The sequence below is a fragment of the Hemitrygon akajei genome, unplaced genomic scaffold, assembly GCF_048418815.1.
Source record: "Hemitrygon akajei unplaced genomic scaffold, sHemAka1.3 Scf000100, whole genome shotgun sequence".
Taxonomy (NCBI): Eukaryota; Metazoa; Chordata; class Chondrichthyes; order Myliobatiformes; family Dasyatidae; genus Hemitrygon; species Hemitrygon akajei.
Genome location: NW_027331986.1, coordinates 2,025,131 through 2,045,077, shown reverse-complemented (window position 1 = coordinate 2,045,077; position 19,947 = coordinate 2,025,131). Strand labels below are relative to the sequence as shown.

Below are 19,947 nucleotides of genomic sequence, written 5' to 3'. Positions count from 1 at the left end.
CGTTGCCATGGCCACCAGGTAGCGAGTGGTGCAGGTGGATAGTCCGCACTTTCTCCGGGCCAGGATCACCATCGCCACTAAATTCACTGGGTGGGAGGAAAGCAGAGAGATTGAATGAGTTACTCTCTGTGGGTCTCTGTGCCGAGATAAGCTGTAAAGAGAGAACAATCAAACTTTGCGGGCGCTCATTATTGGGGGTTAAAAAGGTGTAAATCGGATTTTGCAGACGCCTCAAGCAGGGTGAAAGGTCACGGCACTCGGTACCGAAAGAGAAGCAGAATTTGGGAAGGAGGCATTGCCAACTATTCGCAAAGGGCACTTTTCGGCCGAGCTGTAAAGGGTGAATGCCTCGGCAACTTTCACGGCGATCGTGATTCCCGCGATCCCATCACCCATCTTCCGGTTCTCCTCGCATGTCGCCCAGCCCCGCTGCCTCTGACTCTGTCCATTTACAATGTTCAAAGTTCGAAGCAGATTTACTTCCTCTCTTCGCAGGCATTCATCTCCTCCTCGACTTCCCGTTTGTCACCCGTCCGCACGGGCCCAGCCTGGCTCGCTGCTGGTAAATTCTGCAACTACCATTGGCCGCAGTTCCTTCACACTAACTGATGGGATCGGAACTGGAAGTTCCCATTTTCTTTTATTGTTTTGCACATTCTTCCTGACCTGCTCCAAATTACAGAAGCATTATTCCAAATGGATCGATGTCCATTGTTCCAGAGAGAAGTATCCTATGTACTTTAGCACCGTCAGCTATCTAACAGACACCTCTGGGTTGGCTAACACCCACTTCACTGATAATATGGCGTGGAAACGAACCCTTGTAAACTGAAACGCACACCGACACTATTTGAATTTTCGAAACTCCGAGATCGAACGCACAACTGAATCTCACCGGGGTTTCGCTTACCGCGTTCCCTTCATACTCGCGGTTTTTTTTCCCAACAATTCCATTAAATTTGAAATTAAAGCATCTTGAACTGTTAATGCGGAAAAAAACACCAAGTAGCCCTTAAAGGTGCCGAGCGCGCTGAATTGTCGGAGTTTATTTAACAACGTCTTTGCATTGATAAATCAAACCATCTTGCCATGGACCCACAATATATATCCATTGCCTCGACCTTACACTCTACATATGTTTATTTTATTTTATTTTTTGCTTTTCTTTTTTCGTTTCCGCCGAATCTACTGATTAAACTGCCGGGAAACTTCTGACCGATCACAAGAGTTTTGTCACAATGTCTGCACCGCACTCTCTGACACACGGGCATCACAACGCTGTCGGTAACTGAACAAGTCCGAAGACCGCGCATACAGAACAGCAAATGTTCGTTCGCGTCTGTTCTTACCAGGGACACCAATAAAGGCAACAATCAAGTAATATATCTTCTTCACGCGGTAAATGGTTTCAAGCATGTTGTGTGAGATTCAGCCTGTCTTCCAGCTGCCCGCGATCTCGCTGAAGAAACTCTGAGCTGATGAATCTCCACGGTCATTGATTTATACTCGCTCCAGCACGCTGAATATTCAATACTACACAAGGCTGACGTGTCTTCCAACAGGTGAGGTAAAAATAGCATGATTTCATTCAAATGAAATCCCAATTGTGATGAGGTATGGAGAGCTTCACAGGAGCTTGCAATATCTCACAGATGAAGAAATGACGATTGGAGAAGTCAGTGAATGTTGTTGTGAAACACTCTCAGGCTCGCCTCTCGGTTTCATGATTGTTATTGTTGATCTTGTCCATCCCCAGACTCCATAGACTTTGTCACCATAGACCACTGGACTTCTCTGCTCCACTCTGGAAATTGTCTCCGTTATAGATCTTGCAATAGAAATAAACAAAAGAATATGTTGTTTGTGCGTTCCTGTAATATAGTGAACAGCCATAAGCTGAGATCGCACCCAAGCTTTCGAGGCAGGGAACGCACGCAAACCGTTAATCACAATAATCACAACACATACAAAAAGCTGGAAGAACTCAACAGATAAGGCAGCATCTAGGGAGATGAATAAAGAGTCGCCGTTTCTTGCCGAGACGCCTTCTTCAAATTAATTAACGCTTCGTCGAGCACCTCAGCTCCAACAACAAACAGCAGAATTTCCCACTGGCCAAACATTTCAATTCCAATCCCCATTCCCAGTCCGAAATGTCGGCCCCTTGTCTCCTTTTCTGCCACATGAGCCCACCCTCAGGTTGGAGGAGTAACCTGCAGATATATTCTCTCTATGGAACTTCCAATCTTATGACATGAACACAGATATCTGAAACTTCCGGTGTTTATCCCCCCACCCACCCCCCGCCCCGTCCCTCTTCTTCATTTCACTACTCTGACTTCCTACCCTTCTCTCCTGTCAATCACCTCTTTCCGGTCCTCTCCTACTTCCCTTTCTCCCGTCATCCACTCTGTCCTATCAGATTCCCTCTTCTCCAGCCCTTTGCTTTTTCCCATTGTCACCACTAGCCACATTTCGCTTCCTATCCAACGCATCTGGCTTCACCTACTACCTTCTAGCTTGTGCTCTTTCCAACTCCTCCCAACTTCCTTATTTTGGCATTTTTCCCTGTTTTACCCCATCCCGAAACTGGGTTACAGCCCGAAATATCAATTGTTTATTCATTTTGATGCATGCTACCTGACCTGGTGAATTCCTCCAGTATTTTGAGGGAGCATAAAAGCGATTGCAGTCCGTCACGTGGCAAACCAGGTGCACTCAAAGTTTGCGCCAATATGAAGCAAATAATGCAATCCCCCTCGAATTGGTGCAACTGCTTCAACTGACAGAATATCTGCATTCATTGCATTTGTACCAACAATGACAATTGTTTTGCAGATGCGATGAATTGGTAGCGTTGTTATCAGTGAGGTGGAAAGTCATAAGACCACGAGATATAGGAGCAGAATTAAGCTATTTAACCCATCGAGTCTGCTCCGACATTCAATCATCGGCTGATCAAATTCTTCCAGTCATCGTCACACCTCTGCCTTCTCCCTATACCCACTGATGTTGTGCCTAATCAAGAACCTATCTATCTCTGCCTTAAATACACCCAGTGACTGGGACTCCACAGCCGCTTGTAGCAACACATTCCACAGATTTACCAGCCGCTGACTAAAGTAATTTTTAGTTCTCAGTTCCAAATGGACGCCCGTCCATCCTGAAGCTGTTCCCACTTCTCCTAGACTCCCCCACCATGGGAAATAACTTCGCCACATCTAATCTGTTCAGACCTTTTAAGATTTGGAATCTTCCTACGAGATCCCCCTCATTCTCCTGAACTCCAGGAAATAAAGCCCAAGAGTTACGAGACTTTCCTCATACATTGCATTCGCCTTCTTCACTACCGACTCAACCTGGAAGTTAACCTTCAGGGTATCCTGCACAAGAACTCCCAAGCCCCTCTGCACCTCTGCATTTTAATTTCTTTCCCCATCTAATTAATAGTCTGCCCGTTTATTTCTTCCCCCTCTGTCTGTCGCAAGGAGTGTGTGATGGGACGGCGTGGTGGGAGGTTTACACTGTGTCTGACCCCGGGAGAGTGTGATGGGACGGTGTGGAGGGAGATTCACTCTGTGTATGACCCCGGGAGAGTGTGATGCGACAGTGTGGAGTGAGAATCACTCTGTGTCTGACCCCGGTAATGTGTGATGGGACGGTGTGCAGGGAGATTCACTCTGTGTCTGACCCCGAGAGTGAGTGATGGGACGGTGTGGAGGGAGATTCACTCTGTGTCTGACCCCGGGAGTGTATGATAGGACGGTGCAGAGGGAGTTTCACTGTGTGTCTGCCCCAAAAGTTTGTGATAGGACGGTCTGGAGGGAATTCACTTTGTGTCTGACACCGGGAGTGTGTGATGGAACGGTGTGGTGGGAGACTCACTCTGTGTCTGACCCCGGGAGTGTGTGATGGGACGGAATGGAGGGAACTTCAGTCTCTGTCTGACGCCGGGTGTGTGTGATGGGACGGTGTGGAGGGAGATTCACTCAGTGTCTGACCCCGGGAGTGTGTGATGGGACGGTGTGGAGGGAGTTTCACTCTATGTCTGACCCCGGGAGTGTGTGATAGGATCGTATGGAGGGAGCTTCACTCTGTGTCCGACCCCGGGAGAGTGTGATGCGACAGTGCGGAGTGAGAATCACTCTGTGTCTGACCCCGGTAATGTGTGATGGGACGGTGTGGAGGGAGATTCACTCTGTGTCTGACCCCGGGAGTGTGTGATAGGACGGTGCAGAGGGAGTTTCACTGTGTGTCTGCCCCAAAAGTTTGTGATAGGACGGTCTGGAGGGGATTCACTTTGTGTCTGACCCCGGGAGTGTGTGATGGGACGGTGTGGAGGGAGTTTCACTCTACGTCTGCCCCAGAAGTTTGTGATAGGACAGTCTGGAGGGAGATTCACTCTGTGTCTGACTCCGGGAGTGTGTGATGGAGCGGTGTGGTGGGAGATTCTCTCTGTGTCTGACCCCGGGAGTGTGTGATGGGACGGTGTGGAGGGAGATTCACTCTGTGTCTTACCCCGGGAGAGTGTGATGGAGCGGTGTGGTGGGAGATTCTCTCTGTGTCTGACCCCGGGAGTCTGTGAAGGGGCGGTGTGGAGGAAGATTCACTCTGTGTCTGACCCCGGGAGAGTGTGATGCGACAGTGTGGAGTGAGAATCACTCTGTGCCTAACCCCGGTAATGTGTGATAGGACGGTGTGGAGGGAGATTCACTCTGTGTCTGACCCCGGGAGTGTGTGATGGGACGGAATGGAGGGAACTTCACTCTCTGTCTGACGCCGGTTGTGTGTGATGGAACGGTGTGGAGGGACATTCACTCTATGTCTGCCCGAGAAGTTTGTGATAGGACTCTCTGGAGGGAGATTCACTCTGTGTCTGAATCCGGGAGTGTGTGGCGGAACGGTGTGGAGGGTGTTTCACTCTGTGTCTGACCCCGGATGTGTTTGATGGGACGGTGTGGAGGGAGATTCACTCTGTGTCTGACTCCGGGAGTGTGTGATGGGACTGTGTGGTGGGAGAACCACTCTGTGTCTGATCCCGGGAGTGTGTGATGGGACGGTGTGGAGGGAGGTTCACTCTGTGTCTGACCCCGGGTGTGTTTGATGGGACGGTGTGTAGGGAGATTCACTCTGTGTCTGGTCCCAGGGAGTGTGTGATGGGACGGTGTGGAGGGTGATTTACTCTGTGTCTGATCCCAGGGAGTGTGTGATGGGACGGTGTGGAGGGTGATTTACTCTGTGTCTGACCCCGGGAGTGTGTGATGGGACGATGTGGAGGGTGATTTACTCTGTGTCTGACCCCGGGAGTGTGTGATGGGACGGTGTGGAGGGTGATTTACTCTGTGTCTGACCCCGGGAGTGTGTGATGGGACGGTGTGGAGGGTGATTTACTCTGTGTCTGACCCCGGGAGTGTGTGATGGAATGATGTGGCTCAACGCCGGTATTCCTTTCCCCTTCCCTATCGTACTCGGGACCCAAGTGAAATCACGTCTGACATCGCAGTCGATTTTAACTGTCTGTGGAGGCAGTTAGCCACGATGGAGATGAGATCCTGTGCACGCAGACTCTGAGACGCTGCTGTAAGGTGTGAGGCGCTCAGACCCATTATTTCAGTTCACCGGGGGCGGGGGGCAGCAGATACCCCAGGTCACTGTTTCTCCTCTAATGAGACACGAGTCCGACTCCAAGACAGAAAGTTACAGCGGTTTATTGATTTCATCATGACAAATGTAAATTAAACAATGTGTGAGCTGCTGACGTGCGGGAATAAATAAGCTGCTCCCGACTCACTCACAGTCACACACAATTAACTGACCGGCGACAACGAGTGACCGGTTGAATAATCAGTCCCGTTTCTCACCGTCACTCTGCATCGGGGAACCGATGATTATAAAATCACACTTCAGGGCCGTGTCCGGGATTGCTGCAGATCCAGGGTCACTGCCGAGGGATTTGTCCATTTAACATCATTATATCGGCCAGACTGCCGAATGCACCGTCCTCAGCAAAGGGAGCAAAAGGATTCTCACCGGGGATAATTCCCCCCACCCCCCAGGACACTGTTGTCCCAGAAATAAAAACGCCATCCTCAGGATCTGTGTCATTCCCCCGGGTGTCACGTGGGGGTGTCGAACGCGAACATACGGCGGAAGCAGCGTTACCGGACAGGAGCCAGTTACAGGCGGAAAAACGTCAATGCGGGAGCGAAACGAACGACACTGGAGCCACTTCCGTTAAAACCGTTGGGAATTACACCTGAAGCGCGCCATTAAAGGTAAGGGCGGGAGTTAAAGGGGAGGGTGTAAGTTATAGGGTCGGGCGGGGAATCGGTTAAAATGACGCCACGCCGTGGTGGGGATGTTCACACATTCTGATGTTCAGGATCACTCTCAGTCCGGGTCTGACTCCCTTTAGAGGACCCAGTTCGTTCTTCCCGGTCTCACTGAACCGATTCCCGTACAGCCTGAAACAGACGGGAGACTAAAGATGAAATAACGAGATCACACAACAGTGTCAGTAACAGGGGACCGGGGTAAATGTTTCAACAACACTCACAGACAAATATCACCAGAAAACCCGCAGATCCGCTGATATTTTATCACATTGAACATTAACACAAACACTCACCCGATCACCTCCAGACTCGGGAGGGTCAGTATGAGGCGTCGGAGAGCGGCGACAGATCGGTCTGTGAGCGAGTTTAATTCCAGGTAGAGCTCCGTCAGTGATGGGTTTGTGCCGAGAGCGGAGACGAGATCGTCGGCACCAGAATCTGTGAGACCGACCTTACTGAGCCTGGAGATGAGAGAGAGTGAGGGTGAAGGACACAGAGAGACAGGAGACGGTACAAATCCCCAGTGTTTATCAGTAACACAATTACTGATCACATTAATGTTCAGCGTCAGACACCCAGTGACTGTAAACACAATCGTCCACAGTCTGGTACTTACCACAGTTTCTGTATTTTACACTCTGGGTTTCTCAGAGCCGCCGACACCAGTTTCACTCCTGAATCTCTCAGTTTATTACCACTCAGGCTCAGCTCCCTCAGTGATGGGTTTGTACTGAGAGCGGAGACGAAATCCTCGGCACCAGAATCAGTGAGACCGACATCACACAGCCTGGAGATGAGAGAGAGTGAGGGTGAAGGACACAGAGAGACAGGAGACGGTACAAATCTCCAGTGTTTATCAGTAACACAATCACTGATCACATTCATGTTCAGTGTCAGACACCCAGTGACTGTAAACACCATCTCCCACAGTCTAATACTTACCACAGTTTCTGTATTTTACACTCCGGGTTCCTCAGAGCCGCAGACACCGGTTTCACTCCTGAATCGCCCAGACTGTTAACACTCAGGCTCAGCTCCGTCAGTGATGGGTTTGTACTGAGAGCGGAGGCGAGATCCTCGGCACCAGAATCTGTGAGACCGACACGTTTCAGCCTGGAGATGAGGGAGACTGAGGATGAGGGACACAGAGAGACAGGAGACGGTACAAATCCCCAGTGTTTATCAGTAACACAATTACTGATTTTTTCCTTCAGCACGACTGCGCAAGTCGGCCAGTGAGAACAGCGAGAAGAGTTTAAAAGGAAGACAGATTTACAGAGCGAGCGTCAGAGGAGCGGGAGGCAGAGTAGGAAGGCTTTGGCTCAACGGGGCTTCGGAGATAAAGGGTCGAGGCGAGGTAGGTTATCTGTTTACAATACAGACAGAGAGTATGTGTGTGAGGCTGGTTTTCTGTGCTCGGTGTCAGATGTGGGAGATCCTGGAGACTCCCAGCCTCCTGGACGGCAACATCTGCACCCGGTGTGTCGAGCTGCAGCTCCTTAGGGACCGAGTTAGGGATCTGGAGATGCAGCTCGATGACCTTCGTCTGGTCAGGGAGAGCGAGGAGGTGATAGAGAGGAGTTACAGGCAGGTTGTCATGCCGGGGCCACGGGAGACTGAAAAAGTGGGTCACAGTGAGGAGAGGGAAGGATTAGAGTTAGTTCTAGAGAGAACCCTGTGGCTGTACAGCTTGACAATAAGTACTCCTCTTCGAGTACTGCTGGAGGGGGGGGGGACGGGCTACGTGGAGGGGGGGGGGGTGCGGTTTGAAGCAATAGTGGTCGCGCTTCTGGCACAGAGTCTGCACCTGTGGCTCAGAAGGGTAGGGAAAGGAAGAGGATGGCAACAGAGAATGGGGACTCTATAGTTAGGGGATCAGACAGGTGATTCTTTGGACGCAGGAATGTAACTCGGATGGTAGTTTGCCTCCCAGGTGCCAGGGTCCGGGATGTTTCAGATCGCGTCCTAGACATCCTGCAATGGGATGGAGAACAACCAGAGGTTGTGGTACATATTGGTACCAGTGACATAGGTAGGAAAAGGGAAGAGGTCCTGGAAACAGACTGCAGGGCGTTAGGAAGTAATTCGAGAAACAGGACCTCAAAGGTAGTGATCTTGGAATTACTGCCTGTGCCACGTGACAGTGAGAATAAGATTAGGATGAGGTGGAGGATAAACGCGTGGCTGAGGGATTGGAGCAGGAGGCAGGGATTCAGATTTCTGGATCACTGGGACCTCTTTTGGAGCAGGTGTGACCTGTACAAAAAGGACGGGTTGCACTTGAATCCCAGGGGGACCGATATCCTGGCTGAAAGTTTTGCTAAGGCTAATGGGGAGAGTTTAAACTAAAATTGCTGGGGGTTGGGAACCGAACTGATATGACGGAGGAAAGGGAGTTTGGCTCACAAATAAAGAAACATTGGAGACAGTGCGAGAAGGAAGATATGCAGGTGATAGAGAAGGAAGGCTCTCAGTCCGATGGATCGAGATGTGTCATGTATAAAACCGATGAGTTCAGAGCATGGATCAGCACTTGGAGCGATAATGTTGTGGCCATTACAGAGACTTAGATGCCTCAGGGGCAGGAATGGCTACTTTAAGTGCCAGACTTTAGATGCTTCAGAAGGGAAAGGGGGGGAGGCAAAAGAAGTGGGGGCTTGGCACTGTTGATCAGAGATAGAGTCACGGCTGCAGAAAAGGAGGAAATCATGGAGGGTTTGTCTATCAAGTTTCTGTGGGTGGAAGTTAGGAACAGGAAGGGGTCAATAACTCTACTGGGTGTTTTGTATAGACCACCCAACAGTAACAGGGACATCGAGGAGCAGATAGGGAGACAGATTCTGGAAAGGAGTAATAATAACAGGGTTGTTGAAGTGTGAGATTTTAATTTCCCAAATATTGATTGGCATATCCCTAGAGTGAGGGGTTTCGATGGGGTGGAATTTGTTAGGTGTGTTCAGGAAGTTTTCTTCACACAATATGTAGATAAGCCTACACGAGGAGAGGCTGTACTTGAACTGCTATTGGGAAATGAACCTGGTCTGGTGTCTGGTCTCTCAGTGGGTGAGCTTTTTGGAGATATTGATCACAATTCTACCTCCTTTACCACAGCATTAGAGAGGGATAGGAACAGGCAAGTTAGGGAAACTTTTAATTGTAGTAAGGGGAACTATGAGGCTATCAGGCTGGAACATGTAAGCAAAAATTGGAAACGGATGTTCTCAGGGAAACGTACCGAAGAAATGTAGAAAATGTTCATTGGATATTTGCGTGGGGTTCTGAGTAGGTACGTTCCAGTGAGACATGAAAAGGGTGGTAGGGTACAAAATCCGTGGTGCACAAAGGCCGTTGTAAATCTAGTCAAGAAGAAAAGAAGAGCTTACAAAAGGTTCAAAAAACTAGGTAATGTATGAATCTGGAAGATTATAAGGCCAGCAGGAAGGAGCTTAAGAATGAAATTAGGAGAGCTAGAAGGGGCCATGAGAAGGCCTTGGCAGAGAAGATTAAGGAAAACCCCAAGGGATTCTGCAAGTATGTGAAGAGCAAAAGGGTAAGACGTGAGAGAATAGGACCAATCAAGTGTGACAGTGAAAAAGTGCGTGTGAAACCGGAGGAAATAGCGAAGGTATTTAATGAATCACTTGCTTCAGTATTCATGACGGTAAATGATCTTGGCGATTGTAGGGATGACTTGCAGTGGACTGAAAACGTTGAGAATGTAGATATTAAGAAAGAGGATGTGCTGGAGCGTTTGGAAAGCATATAGCTGTATAAGTCACAGGGCCATGACGGAATGTATCCCAGGCTAGTGTGGGAAGCAAGAGAGGAGATTGCTGAGACTCTGGCAAAGATCTTTGCTTCATCAATGAGGAAAGGAGAGGTTGCGGAGGATTGGAGGGCTGTGGATGTTGTACCCTTATTCAAGAAAGTGATAACCCAATTAATTATAAGCTAGTGAGTCTTACTTCAGTGGTTGGTAAATTGATGGAGAAGATCCTGAGAGGTAGGATTTATGAACATCTGGAGAGGCAAAATGTCATTAGGAATAGTCAGCATGGCTTTGTCAAAGGCAGATCGTGCCTTACGAGCCTGACTGAATATTTTGAAGATGTAACTAAGCAAGTTGATGAAGGTAGAGCAGTACATGTATTGTATATGGATTTCATCAAGGCATGGTACCCCATGCAAGGCTTATTGAGAAAGTAAAGACACATGGGATCCAAGGGAACATTGCTTTGTGGATCCAGAACTGGCTTGTCCACAGAAGGCAAAGAGTGGTTGTAGATGGGTCATATTCTGCATGGAGGTCAGTGACCAGTGGAGTGCCTCAGGGATCTGTTCTGGGACCCCAAGTCTTTGTGATTTTTATAAATGACCTGGATGAGGAAGTGGAGGGATGGGTTAGCAAATTTGCTGATGACACAAAAGTTGGGGGTGTTGTGGATAATGTGGAGGGCTGTCGGAGGTTACAATGGGACATTGATAGGATGCAAAACTAGGCTGTGAAGTGGCAGATGGAGTTCAACCCAGATTAGTGTGAGGTGGTTCATTTTGGTAGGTCAAATATGATGGCAGAATATAGTATTAATTATAAGACTCTTGGCAGTGTGGAGGATCAGAGGCATCTTGGAGTCCGAGTACATAGGACACTCAAAGTTGCTACGCAGGTTGACTCTGTGGTTAAGAAGGCGTACGGTGCATTGGTCTTCATCAACCGTGGGATTCAGTTTAAGAGGGGACAAGTAATGTTGAAGCTGCATAGGACCTTGGTCAGACCACGTTTGAAGTACTGTGCTCAGTTCTGGTCGCTTCACTACAGGAAGGATGTGGAAGCCATAGAAAGTGTGCAGAGGAGATTTACAAGGATGTTGCCTGGATTGGGGAGCATGCCTTATGAGAATAGGTTGAGTGAAATCGGCCTTTTCTCTTGGAGTGACGGAGGATGAGAGGTGACCTGATAGAGGTGTACAAGATAATGAGAGGAATTGATCGTGTGTACAGTCAGAGGCTTTATAGTCAGTTGCTTGGTACAGAGGAGATGTCAGGGGTAAGCCTTTTTACGCAGAGAGCACTGAGTGCGTGGAATGGGCTGTCGGTAGTGGCAGTGGAGGCGGAAACGATAGAGTCTTTAGGAAGCTCGAGGATGGCTACGTTGAGCTCAGAAAAATAGAGGGCCATGGGTAAAGCCTAGATAGTTGTAAGGTAGGGACATGTTCAGCACAGGTTTGTGGGGCGAAGGGCCTTTATTGTGCTATATGTTTTCCATGTTTCTTTGTTTCTACTGGTCACATTAATGTTCAGTGTCAGACACCCGGTGACTGTAAACACAATCTCCCACAGTCCGGTACTTACTCCAGTTTCTGTATTTTACACTCCGGGTTGCTCAGAGCCGCAGACACCAGTTTCACTCCGGAAGCTAGCAGTTTATTACCACTCAGGTCCAGTTCTGTCAGTGATAGGTTTGTACTGAGAGCGGAGACGAGATCCTCGGCACCAGAATCTCTGAGACCGACATCACTCAGCCTGGAGATGAGAGAGAGAGAGAGAGAGCGAGAGAGAGAGTGAGGGTGAAGGACACAGAGAGACAGGAGACGGTACAAATCCCCAGTGTTTATCAGTAACACAATTACAGATCATATTAATGTTCAGTGTCAGACACCCAGTGACTGTAAACACAATCTCCCACAGTCTGGTACTTACCCCAGTTTCTGTATTTTACACTCCGGGTTCCTCAGAGCCGCAGACACCAGTTTCACTCCTGAATCTCCCAGTTCATTCCCACCGAGTCTAAACACAAACAGACAGATTGATGAACAAAGTGAATTAAACCGTGGGTCTGAGGGAGTTTTGCTCACTCGGGTGTTGTCAGGAAACATTAAACCCTTCAGTAAATCACTGATCGGAGTTCACATCACTGTCAATGTCCCTCACTGCCCAGCTCCAGGTTAGTCACCGAATGTCAGTAATTTAGTCTGTCGATGCGACCGTGTAATCTCCACATATTCTTTCTCATTCCCCGATAGTTAGAAAAGTGTTCCTGACGTGAGAGGGTCGGGAGGGGCAGGGACGAAGGATGGGAGAAAGTCCCACAGTGAGGAAGATTTGTGAATGGGAAAGTGACGATGGGAGATGATGGAAGAGTCACAACCTGAGGAAAAGGGATAGAAAGACAAAATCTGCAGGAGAAATTGGATGGGGAAGAGAGATCCTCAGGAGGAAGGGGGATGGAGATGAGAGGTCCCACAGGATGAAGGGGAATGGGGATGAGAAGTCGCACAGCAGTATGCCGATGGGAAAAGATAACCCCACAAGATGAGATGATCCAGAAATAGATTGTACGGGTGGGATGGGTCTGAACTGTGGCCCACAATCGGGAGAGGAGATGCGCCGCTGGGGTTTCGGTATCTGGTAGTGAGCACAGTCACACAGGTGGACTGATGGTGATAGTCACACACCGGGAAGGGCAGTGGAGGACAATCTCACAATGGTATTTCCTTCCTTCTCACTTGGACAGTCTGCTGACGGTCTCCTGTCCCTCACCGGGAAGGGGGTGTGAAGCTTTGCTCCACCTGCTTCAGTCAGTGTCGGTCTGGGTGTCAGTAACAGTTAGAAGGAACATTGTCAGCGGACGTGTCACAGGCAGTGAGAAACACGGCCATTCCTGTGATTTACTACCATTAAACCAATGGCCGTTGCTCACTGATCTGATGAAGTCTCCAACATCCCTTCACAAGGAACTACAGAATCCTCCCGTCCTTGGGGAATTACTGACCGATCCCCTGGGCATTTGTCACAATTCTTTACAATCTGATTTACTACAGTTTTACACAAATTCCTTTACATTGAAACAACACAATGGAACAGATTCACAGTTCAAAGGAAGAGACAAGTCAAGTTACCTCAACTCCTGGCACTTGTGCAGCCTGGGTCCCAGCCGCTGGATTCCTTCACACTGAATGTGGCATTTCTCCAGGTCGAGGTGTTTTATTGTATCACAGAGTCCGATGACATGAGACAGGACCGCGCAGTCAATCGGGGTCAGTGTCATTCCACAGAATGAAAGTGTTTTCACAGATCCCAGTGTTTCCTGAGCCAGTTCACGATTCTGAGACTCAAACAGGTAGTGCAATGTGTTCAGGAAACTCCTTTTAGCAGCTTCATCCTTTATGTTTCCACTCCGGCGTTTAACCTCCTCCTTCACCCAGTCAATCACCCGGCAGGTTGTTTCATGAGGAAATGGACCCAGAAACTCCTCCAGGCCCCGAGCTGTCATTGGTTTGGAGAGACCAGCAACAAAACGGAGAAATACCTCAAACCGCCCATCCTTCAGGCAGTGAGCTTCAGTGAGGGGTATCATAATATCTCTGCCATCTTGGTTCAGGAATTGTGCGACTGCAGCTACAAACTCTTGGATGGTGAGGTGTGGGAATGTGTACACCACACACCGGGCAGAATCGTGTCTCTCCAAAAGCTCCATCAGGAACCCGGACAGGAACTGGGAAGGCTGCAGATTGTACTTGGTCAAATCTCCATCTGTAAACACAATCTTCCTCTCGGACACTCCTCTGAAGGCCATCTGACCAACCCTGAGTAACACATCACGGGGGTTCTCAATCTCACGGCCGTGGTTTTTCAGGATGTTGTAAATATAGTAGGAGTACAGTTGGGTGATGGTCTTGGGAACTCGCTGCAGGTCCCTAACTCTTTGTGTGAAGAAGGGGCCCAGTGCCAGAGCGAGGATCCAGCAGTAGGAGGGGTTGAAGCTCATGGTGTACAGGATCTCATTCTCCTTCACGTGTTTGAAAACAGCTGCTGCCACCGTCTGATCTTCAAAATGTCTGATGAAATATTCCTTCCGTTCCTCATCAACAAATCCCAGGATTTCAGCCCGGATATCGATCTCAGCCTTTTCCAATAAATGTAACGCAGTGGGACGGGTGGTCACCAGCACTGAACACCCTGGGAGCAGCTTGCCCTGGATTAAACTGTACACAATGTCAGACACTTCACACCACCACTCGGGATCTGGGCACTGGTGCTTGGGTTCTGTATCTCTCCGACAGTCTGCAAAATCGATTCTGTGCTTGAATTCATCCAAACCATCGAATATAAACAGCAATCCCTCTGGGTTCTTCCAGACCTCTCTCAGGATATTCCCAAAGTAAGGATACTGATCCAGAATCAGTTCCCTCAGGTTTATTCTGTTGTTAATGGAGTTTAAATCCCGGAATTTGAAACTGAAGACAAACTGGAACTGTTGGTATATTTTCCCTGTGGCCCAGTCATAAACAATTTTTTGTACCATTGTTGTTTTCCCAATCCCCGGGACTCCGGCCACTGCTGCCGAACTCCCAGATGTGGAGATATTTCGGGAAAAGCTGCTCTGGAATAACTGATCCGTCCGGAGTTTTTCCAGTTGTCCACAGAGATGTGTTTCTCTCCACTCTTCGTGGTCTCTGCCTCTTGCCAGCAGCTCATGTTCCACTAGTTTCCGATCTCGAACAGTAGAAATGACCGTGAGCTCAGCGTATCGATCAACCAGCTGGAAAACCTTCACCTTCTCCGTCATCAGAATCGTGTTCACTCTCAGTGTTTCAGTTCGTGCCCGCAGAGTCTCCTTGTGTTTCTGTTGAACATCTTCCATGGGAGCAGACAGTGGACAAACTGTTAGATGCTTCAACTCAGAACTCAGTATTTAAGTACCCAAGTGTAAGCTCAAAGCTATTGCATTAATTCGATTCATCAATGGATGCTCGTACAGTAAAGTACCCCCGATTGGACAGAGAAGCCTGGTTTAGATAAACACCAGATCATCACATTTCCACATTAATTGTGCTGTGAAGGTGATTATTTCCCTGGTAGTTTAATGACCCCCGACTGTCCCGTACTGGATAAACTCCCACTACTATCATAGCTGTCATTGTTCCTGTGGAAGAACTTTGAAAGCCCGATGTTGATGTGGTGTATGGAGATGTAGAAAAGGGTAGTGGGCATTCTCTCAAAGGAACAGGCCTGGGAATCACAGCTCCCCCTCCCCTCCCACCGTCACTGATTCAAAATACAAAGTATATTTGTTCACCGGCATGTGTACTGTTGGTGGGCGTTTGGGGGAGAAAGTGTCACTGTCTTGTTCTGGTGATTGAGACAGTCAGCATTTTGACACAACACACAGACAAACCCCCCCCCCCCTCCCAAATCCATCATCACAGACGCTGATCAGCTCGCTGAGTTCCTCCAGAAAATGGTTTGAGACGGCAGATCCACAGTCCCGTGTCTCTGAAAGAGTATGTGTTGTAAATACTCAACAGATTCAAGATTGAAGATACACAAGTGTAAAGGAGAAGGAAATAATTGTTATTCCCGATCCGATGCAGCACAAAAACTCAGATAATGTACGCAATGAAAAATACAAATAAATACGTTCGATACAGGAGTCACTCTGAGCTCAGGTGGTTCTGATAGACAATTTTAAAATCGTGCTGGTGGTGGGGTGGGGTTAGTTAGTTGTGGAGGGGTGGCTTAGTCATTCGAGGTGTTGATCAGTCTTACTGCTTGAGGAAAGTAACTGATTTTGAGTCTGTTGGTCCTGCTGTGGATGCTACGTAGCTTCCTTCCTCATGGGAGAGGGGCAAACAGCCCATAGGCAGGATAGGTGGGATCCTTCCTGATCCTATTGACTCTTTTCCGGAGCTTTCTGTATAAACGTCCCTAATGGAAGGTAGGCCAGTGGTGCCTGTGATGCGTTGGGCAGTTTTGACTACCCATTGTAGAGCCTTCCAGTCCGCCACAGTTATGCAGCATGTTGGCCTGCCCTCTGCAGCACAGCTGTGGAAGGACGGGAGAGTAGATATGAGTACAGGTCAGACAACGTCTGTGGAAATGGGAGAAAGGGGAGATGCTACTGGTCTATGACTTGAAATACAAGTTCGAAAACCATGCCGATTACAGGTCGGGTGGTGAAGAAGAGAGCGGAGACCGAGGAAATTCGGTAGCGGGTGGTTCAGGATTTCAAATGTCACAGGACCTGCACAGAACATAGAACAGCACAGGAATATGCCCTTCGCCCCAAAACGTTGCCACATTAAACTGTGATCTTTGAACATTTTCCCTATTGAGTTAACAGTCTGGGTTAATGTTCCTTTTACCAAAATTTACCATACAGTATATTTCCCAACACCGTATTCCATCTGCCATGTATTGCCCATTCTTCTAATTTGTCTGTGTCCTGCTGCAATCTCATTGCTTCCTCAGCACTACCGATCCATCCACCTATCTTCTTATCATCTGCAAACTCTGCCACAAAGTCATCAATTCCATTATCCAAATCATTGACAAACATTGTGAAAAGTAGCAGTCCCAATACTGACCCCTGAAGAAAACCACCAGTCACCGGCAGCCAAACGAAAAAAGGTTCATTTTATTCCTACTCACTGCCTCCTACCTGTCGGCCATTCCTCTATCCATGCCAGAAATTCTTCTGTAACGCCATCGGAGTTTATCTTGTTAAGCAGCCTGATGCATGGCAACATCTCAAACGCCTTGTGAAAATCCATGTAAATGACATCCACTGACTCTCCTTTGTCCACAATGCTTAGTGTTTCCTCAGAAAACTCGAGCAGATACATCAGACAAGATTTCCCTTCACAGAAACCATGCTGACTTTGACATATTTTGTTATTATATTCCAAATACCATGAAACCTCATCCTTAGTAATGGACTCCAAAACTTTCCCAAACACTGTCTTCCTCCCTTCTTTAAGTTTCTTTGTTGGCTTTTGTTAGATTTTAAAAGTTTCCCAATCAACCAACTTCCCACTTACTTTTCTTACCTTATATTGCGTTTCCTTGGCTTTTATGCGGACACTAATTGCCTCTTAAGGGCTCCTTTACATTAAGCTCCCTGATAAGATCTGGGTCTGACAGCGTGTCAGGACCCTGACAGGGGTCTGTGAGATCTCAACGTGTAATCGAATCCTGTCATGGGTGTGTGGGATCTCACGGTATGTCTGAAATCTGCCAATGGCGTGTGTGGTTTCGCAATGTGTGTGGACCCTGCCAGGGTTGTGTGGTGTCTCACAGTGTGCCAGTACTCTGCCAGTGGTGTGTGGGATCTCAAAGTGCAATCGAATCTTGTCATGGGTGTGCGGGATCTCACCGTGTGTCGGGACCCTGTCAGGGACAAGTGGGGCCTCGCAGTGTGCCAGGACCCTGTCAGAGAGCGTGTCTCTCCAATCAACATATCAAACGCCTTCTGAAAATCCAAGTAAATGACTTCCACTGCCTCTCCTTTCCCTTCATAGAAACTACACTGACTTTGACTTATTTTATCATTAGGCTCCAAATATCTCGAAACTTCAACCTTAATAATAGAGTTCAACACTTTCCAACCACTGAGGTTAGGCTACCTGACCTATAATTTTACAAAGAAGAGAAAATCTGTAATGCTGGAAATCCGAGCAACACACACAAAATGCTGAAGGGAGGCGATGGGTGGACAAGGAGATAATATGAGAGAGGAACAACGTGAAGGAGGATGGGAAGCTTCACTGGAAGTTTGAGAAATCGATGTTCATGCCATCCGGTTGGATGTTACTCAAACGGAACATAAGGTGTTGTTCCTCCAATCTGAGTGTGACCTTATCCCGACAGAGCAGGAGCCCATGGATGAACATATCGGAATGGGAATGGGAAATAAACTGGGTGGCCACCGGGAGATCCTGCTTGTTCTGGTGCACGGAGCGTAGATGCTCGGTGAAGCTGTCTCCCAATCTACGTCAGATCTCACCGATATAAAAGAGGCCACACCGGGTGCTCACTCCCCACCCCCTTCGTTTTTCTTTCTTCCATGGCCTTCTGTCTCTTTCACCAATCAACTTCGTAGCTCTTTGCTCCATTCCCCACCCACCGTCCATCTCACCTGTCGCTGGAGATTCTTTACACCCCCTCCCCCAGCATTCAAATTTACTCTCGGTTTTTTTCCCCCTGCAGACCTGCCGATGTATTTCGGCTCGAAACATCGACTGTACTTTCTCCATACATGCTACCTGGCCTGTTGAGTTCCTTCAGCATTTTGAGCGCGTTAGCCTATAATTTCCAATTCTTTTGGCTTCCCCTTTTTTATGCTTCATTTGTTGCCTTTTGTTAGATTTTAGAAACTTCCCAATCAACCAGCTTCCCAGGCACTTCGGCTACCTTATATTACGTTTACTGTCAGGGGTATCTGGGGTCTCACAGTTTGTCAGGAGCTTTAAGGAGTGACTAAGGTCTCACTGTCTCCGGACACTGTCGGCGTGTGTGTGACCTCATAGTGTGTCAGGACCATGTCGGAAGTGAGTGCGGTCTCATAGTGCGTCAGGATGCTGCCGGGAGTATATGGGGTCTTCAGTGAACGTATTCAGGTGGGATAGGCAGCGTAGGAAAACATTGATTGTGGAAATATTGACCTTACAGAATGTGACAGTGGTAGACATAATGTTCTTCAAATAATCAGGAAGAGAATCTGTTTCGTATTCAGAAATCGGTGTGGGAATTTCACTGCCCTTTCTGTTGCCTCGGCAAACAGCATGAAGAAAAGTGAAGAAAAAGTTTGCAGGCAAATTGTAGAGAATTGCCAAATCCTTAGTGCAGAGAAACTGAGGGTTTTTATTGTCTGAATGTGGCCTGGAAAAGCATTAACAGAGGTGACAGGAATGTGAGCAGTTTGGAAACTTCCTCTGGTGCCATTTGAAAATTATAATCTTTGATGTTCTTGTTTGTTCTTGGAAATGAGATGGCTAAACGACGGTTGTGTCCGAGATTCCTTAAGTTTCTGTTCAAGGGCATCGAGTAATCAGTTAAAACGTAGACTACTGTAAGATCAATAATTTTTACGATATCTGTCTTTCATTCGCTCTCTCCTTTGTTAAATGTGCAGTTGAGTAATCAAATTCAGTCTGCGATTATGAAGCTTCACAATAGCTTGAGCCCATGCACAGCCCCGGGCTCCATTTTCTCCGACACAATGTGCTTACGGATGTAGTGAGTTTCTTATCCAGACGGTCACAATTTAATTAATTGAAATATTATTTATAGATATTTTCAGTCCTTTCAAACTTTCTTACCGCAATCCCAACACCCTCGGTTTCTCTGTCCTAATTTCCATCTCTCACCCTTCCACAGTGTCCATCACATAACACCGGCAGACAGGAATTTTGGCTTCTGTGGTCTGAGCAGAGGATTTTGTCCCGAATCTCATCCTCACCAACACGGTCTCCTGATGGACTTCCCAGGATTATTGAGTGGGAAGTTAAACTGGATAAATTTAGCAGTGTTTGCACTAAGGGAGTGCAGATGTGAACAGAGTGGGATTCAAATGCTGCTTTGGGGTTGAACGGACTAGTGTTACCTGCTTTTCTCATTAAATTGCCATTGTTATTCTGTGACGAGAACTTCAATGGACTCCCGGTTCTAAAAATAATGAACTGTAGTTTCTGAGGGAGTTTAGCAAAGTGATTTCGGATGAGGGCTGTGCCAGGGGCTGGGTGGTTGTAGGACCTTTCGGAGACAGAAATTCCCCATAGTTTCACTCCTCAGATCGTCCTCTTCTCCATTTTGACCCCGGTGGAGGGATCTG

At 48.0% G+C, this 19,947-nt stretch overlaps 1 protein-coding gene across 4 annotated transcripts in view; it reads right to left on the bottom strand.

Annotated features, from left to right (window-relative positions):
- Positions 1 to 5,692: 5,692 nt before the first annotated feature.
- The window catches only part of LOC140723084 (NACHT, LRR and PYD domains-containing protein 3-like), a 767,011-nt gene continuing 752,756 nt past the window's right edge, over positions 5,693 to 19,947 (bottom strand). For 3 of the 4 annotated variants that reach the window (XM_073037702.1, XM_073037703.1, XM_073037704.1), the window contains 7 exons: positions 13,235 to 14,972; positions 12,036 to 12,122; positions 11,688 to 11,858; positions 7,278 to 7,448; positions 6,952 to 7,122; positions 6,629 to 6,796; positions 5,693 to 6,464 (listed from right to left, as the gene is read on the bottom strand). In XM_073037702.1, the coding sequence (XP_072893803.1) occupies positions 6,332 to 6,464; positions 6,629 to 6,796; positions 6,952 to 7,122; positions 7,278 to 7,448; positions 11,688 to 11,858; positions 12,036 to 12,122; positions 13,235 to 14,972 (2,639 nt within the window). In that variant the 3' untranslated portion in view covers positions 5,693 to 6,331. Of the gene's footprint in view, positions 6,465 to 6,628; positions 6,797 to 6,951; positions 7,123 to 7,277; positions 7,449 to 11,687; positions 11,859 to 12,035; positions 12,123 to 13,234; positions 14,973 to 16,776; positions 18,084 to 19,947 lie in introns of those variants that run through there. The other variant, XM_073037705.1, reaches the window with a different exon arrangement.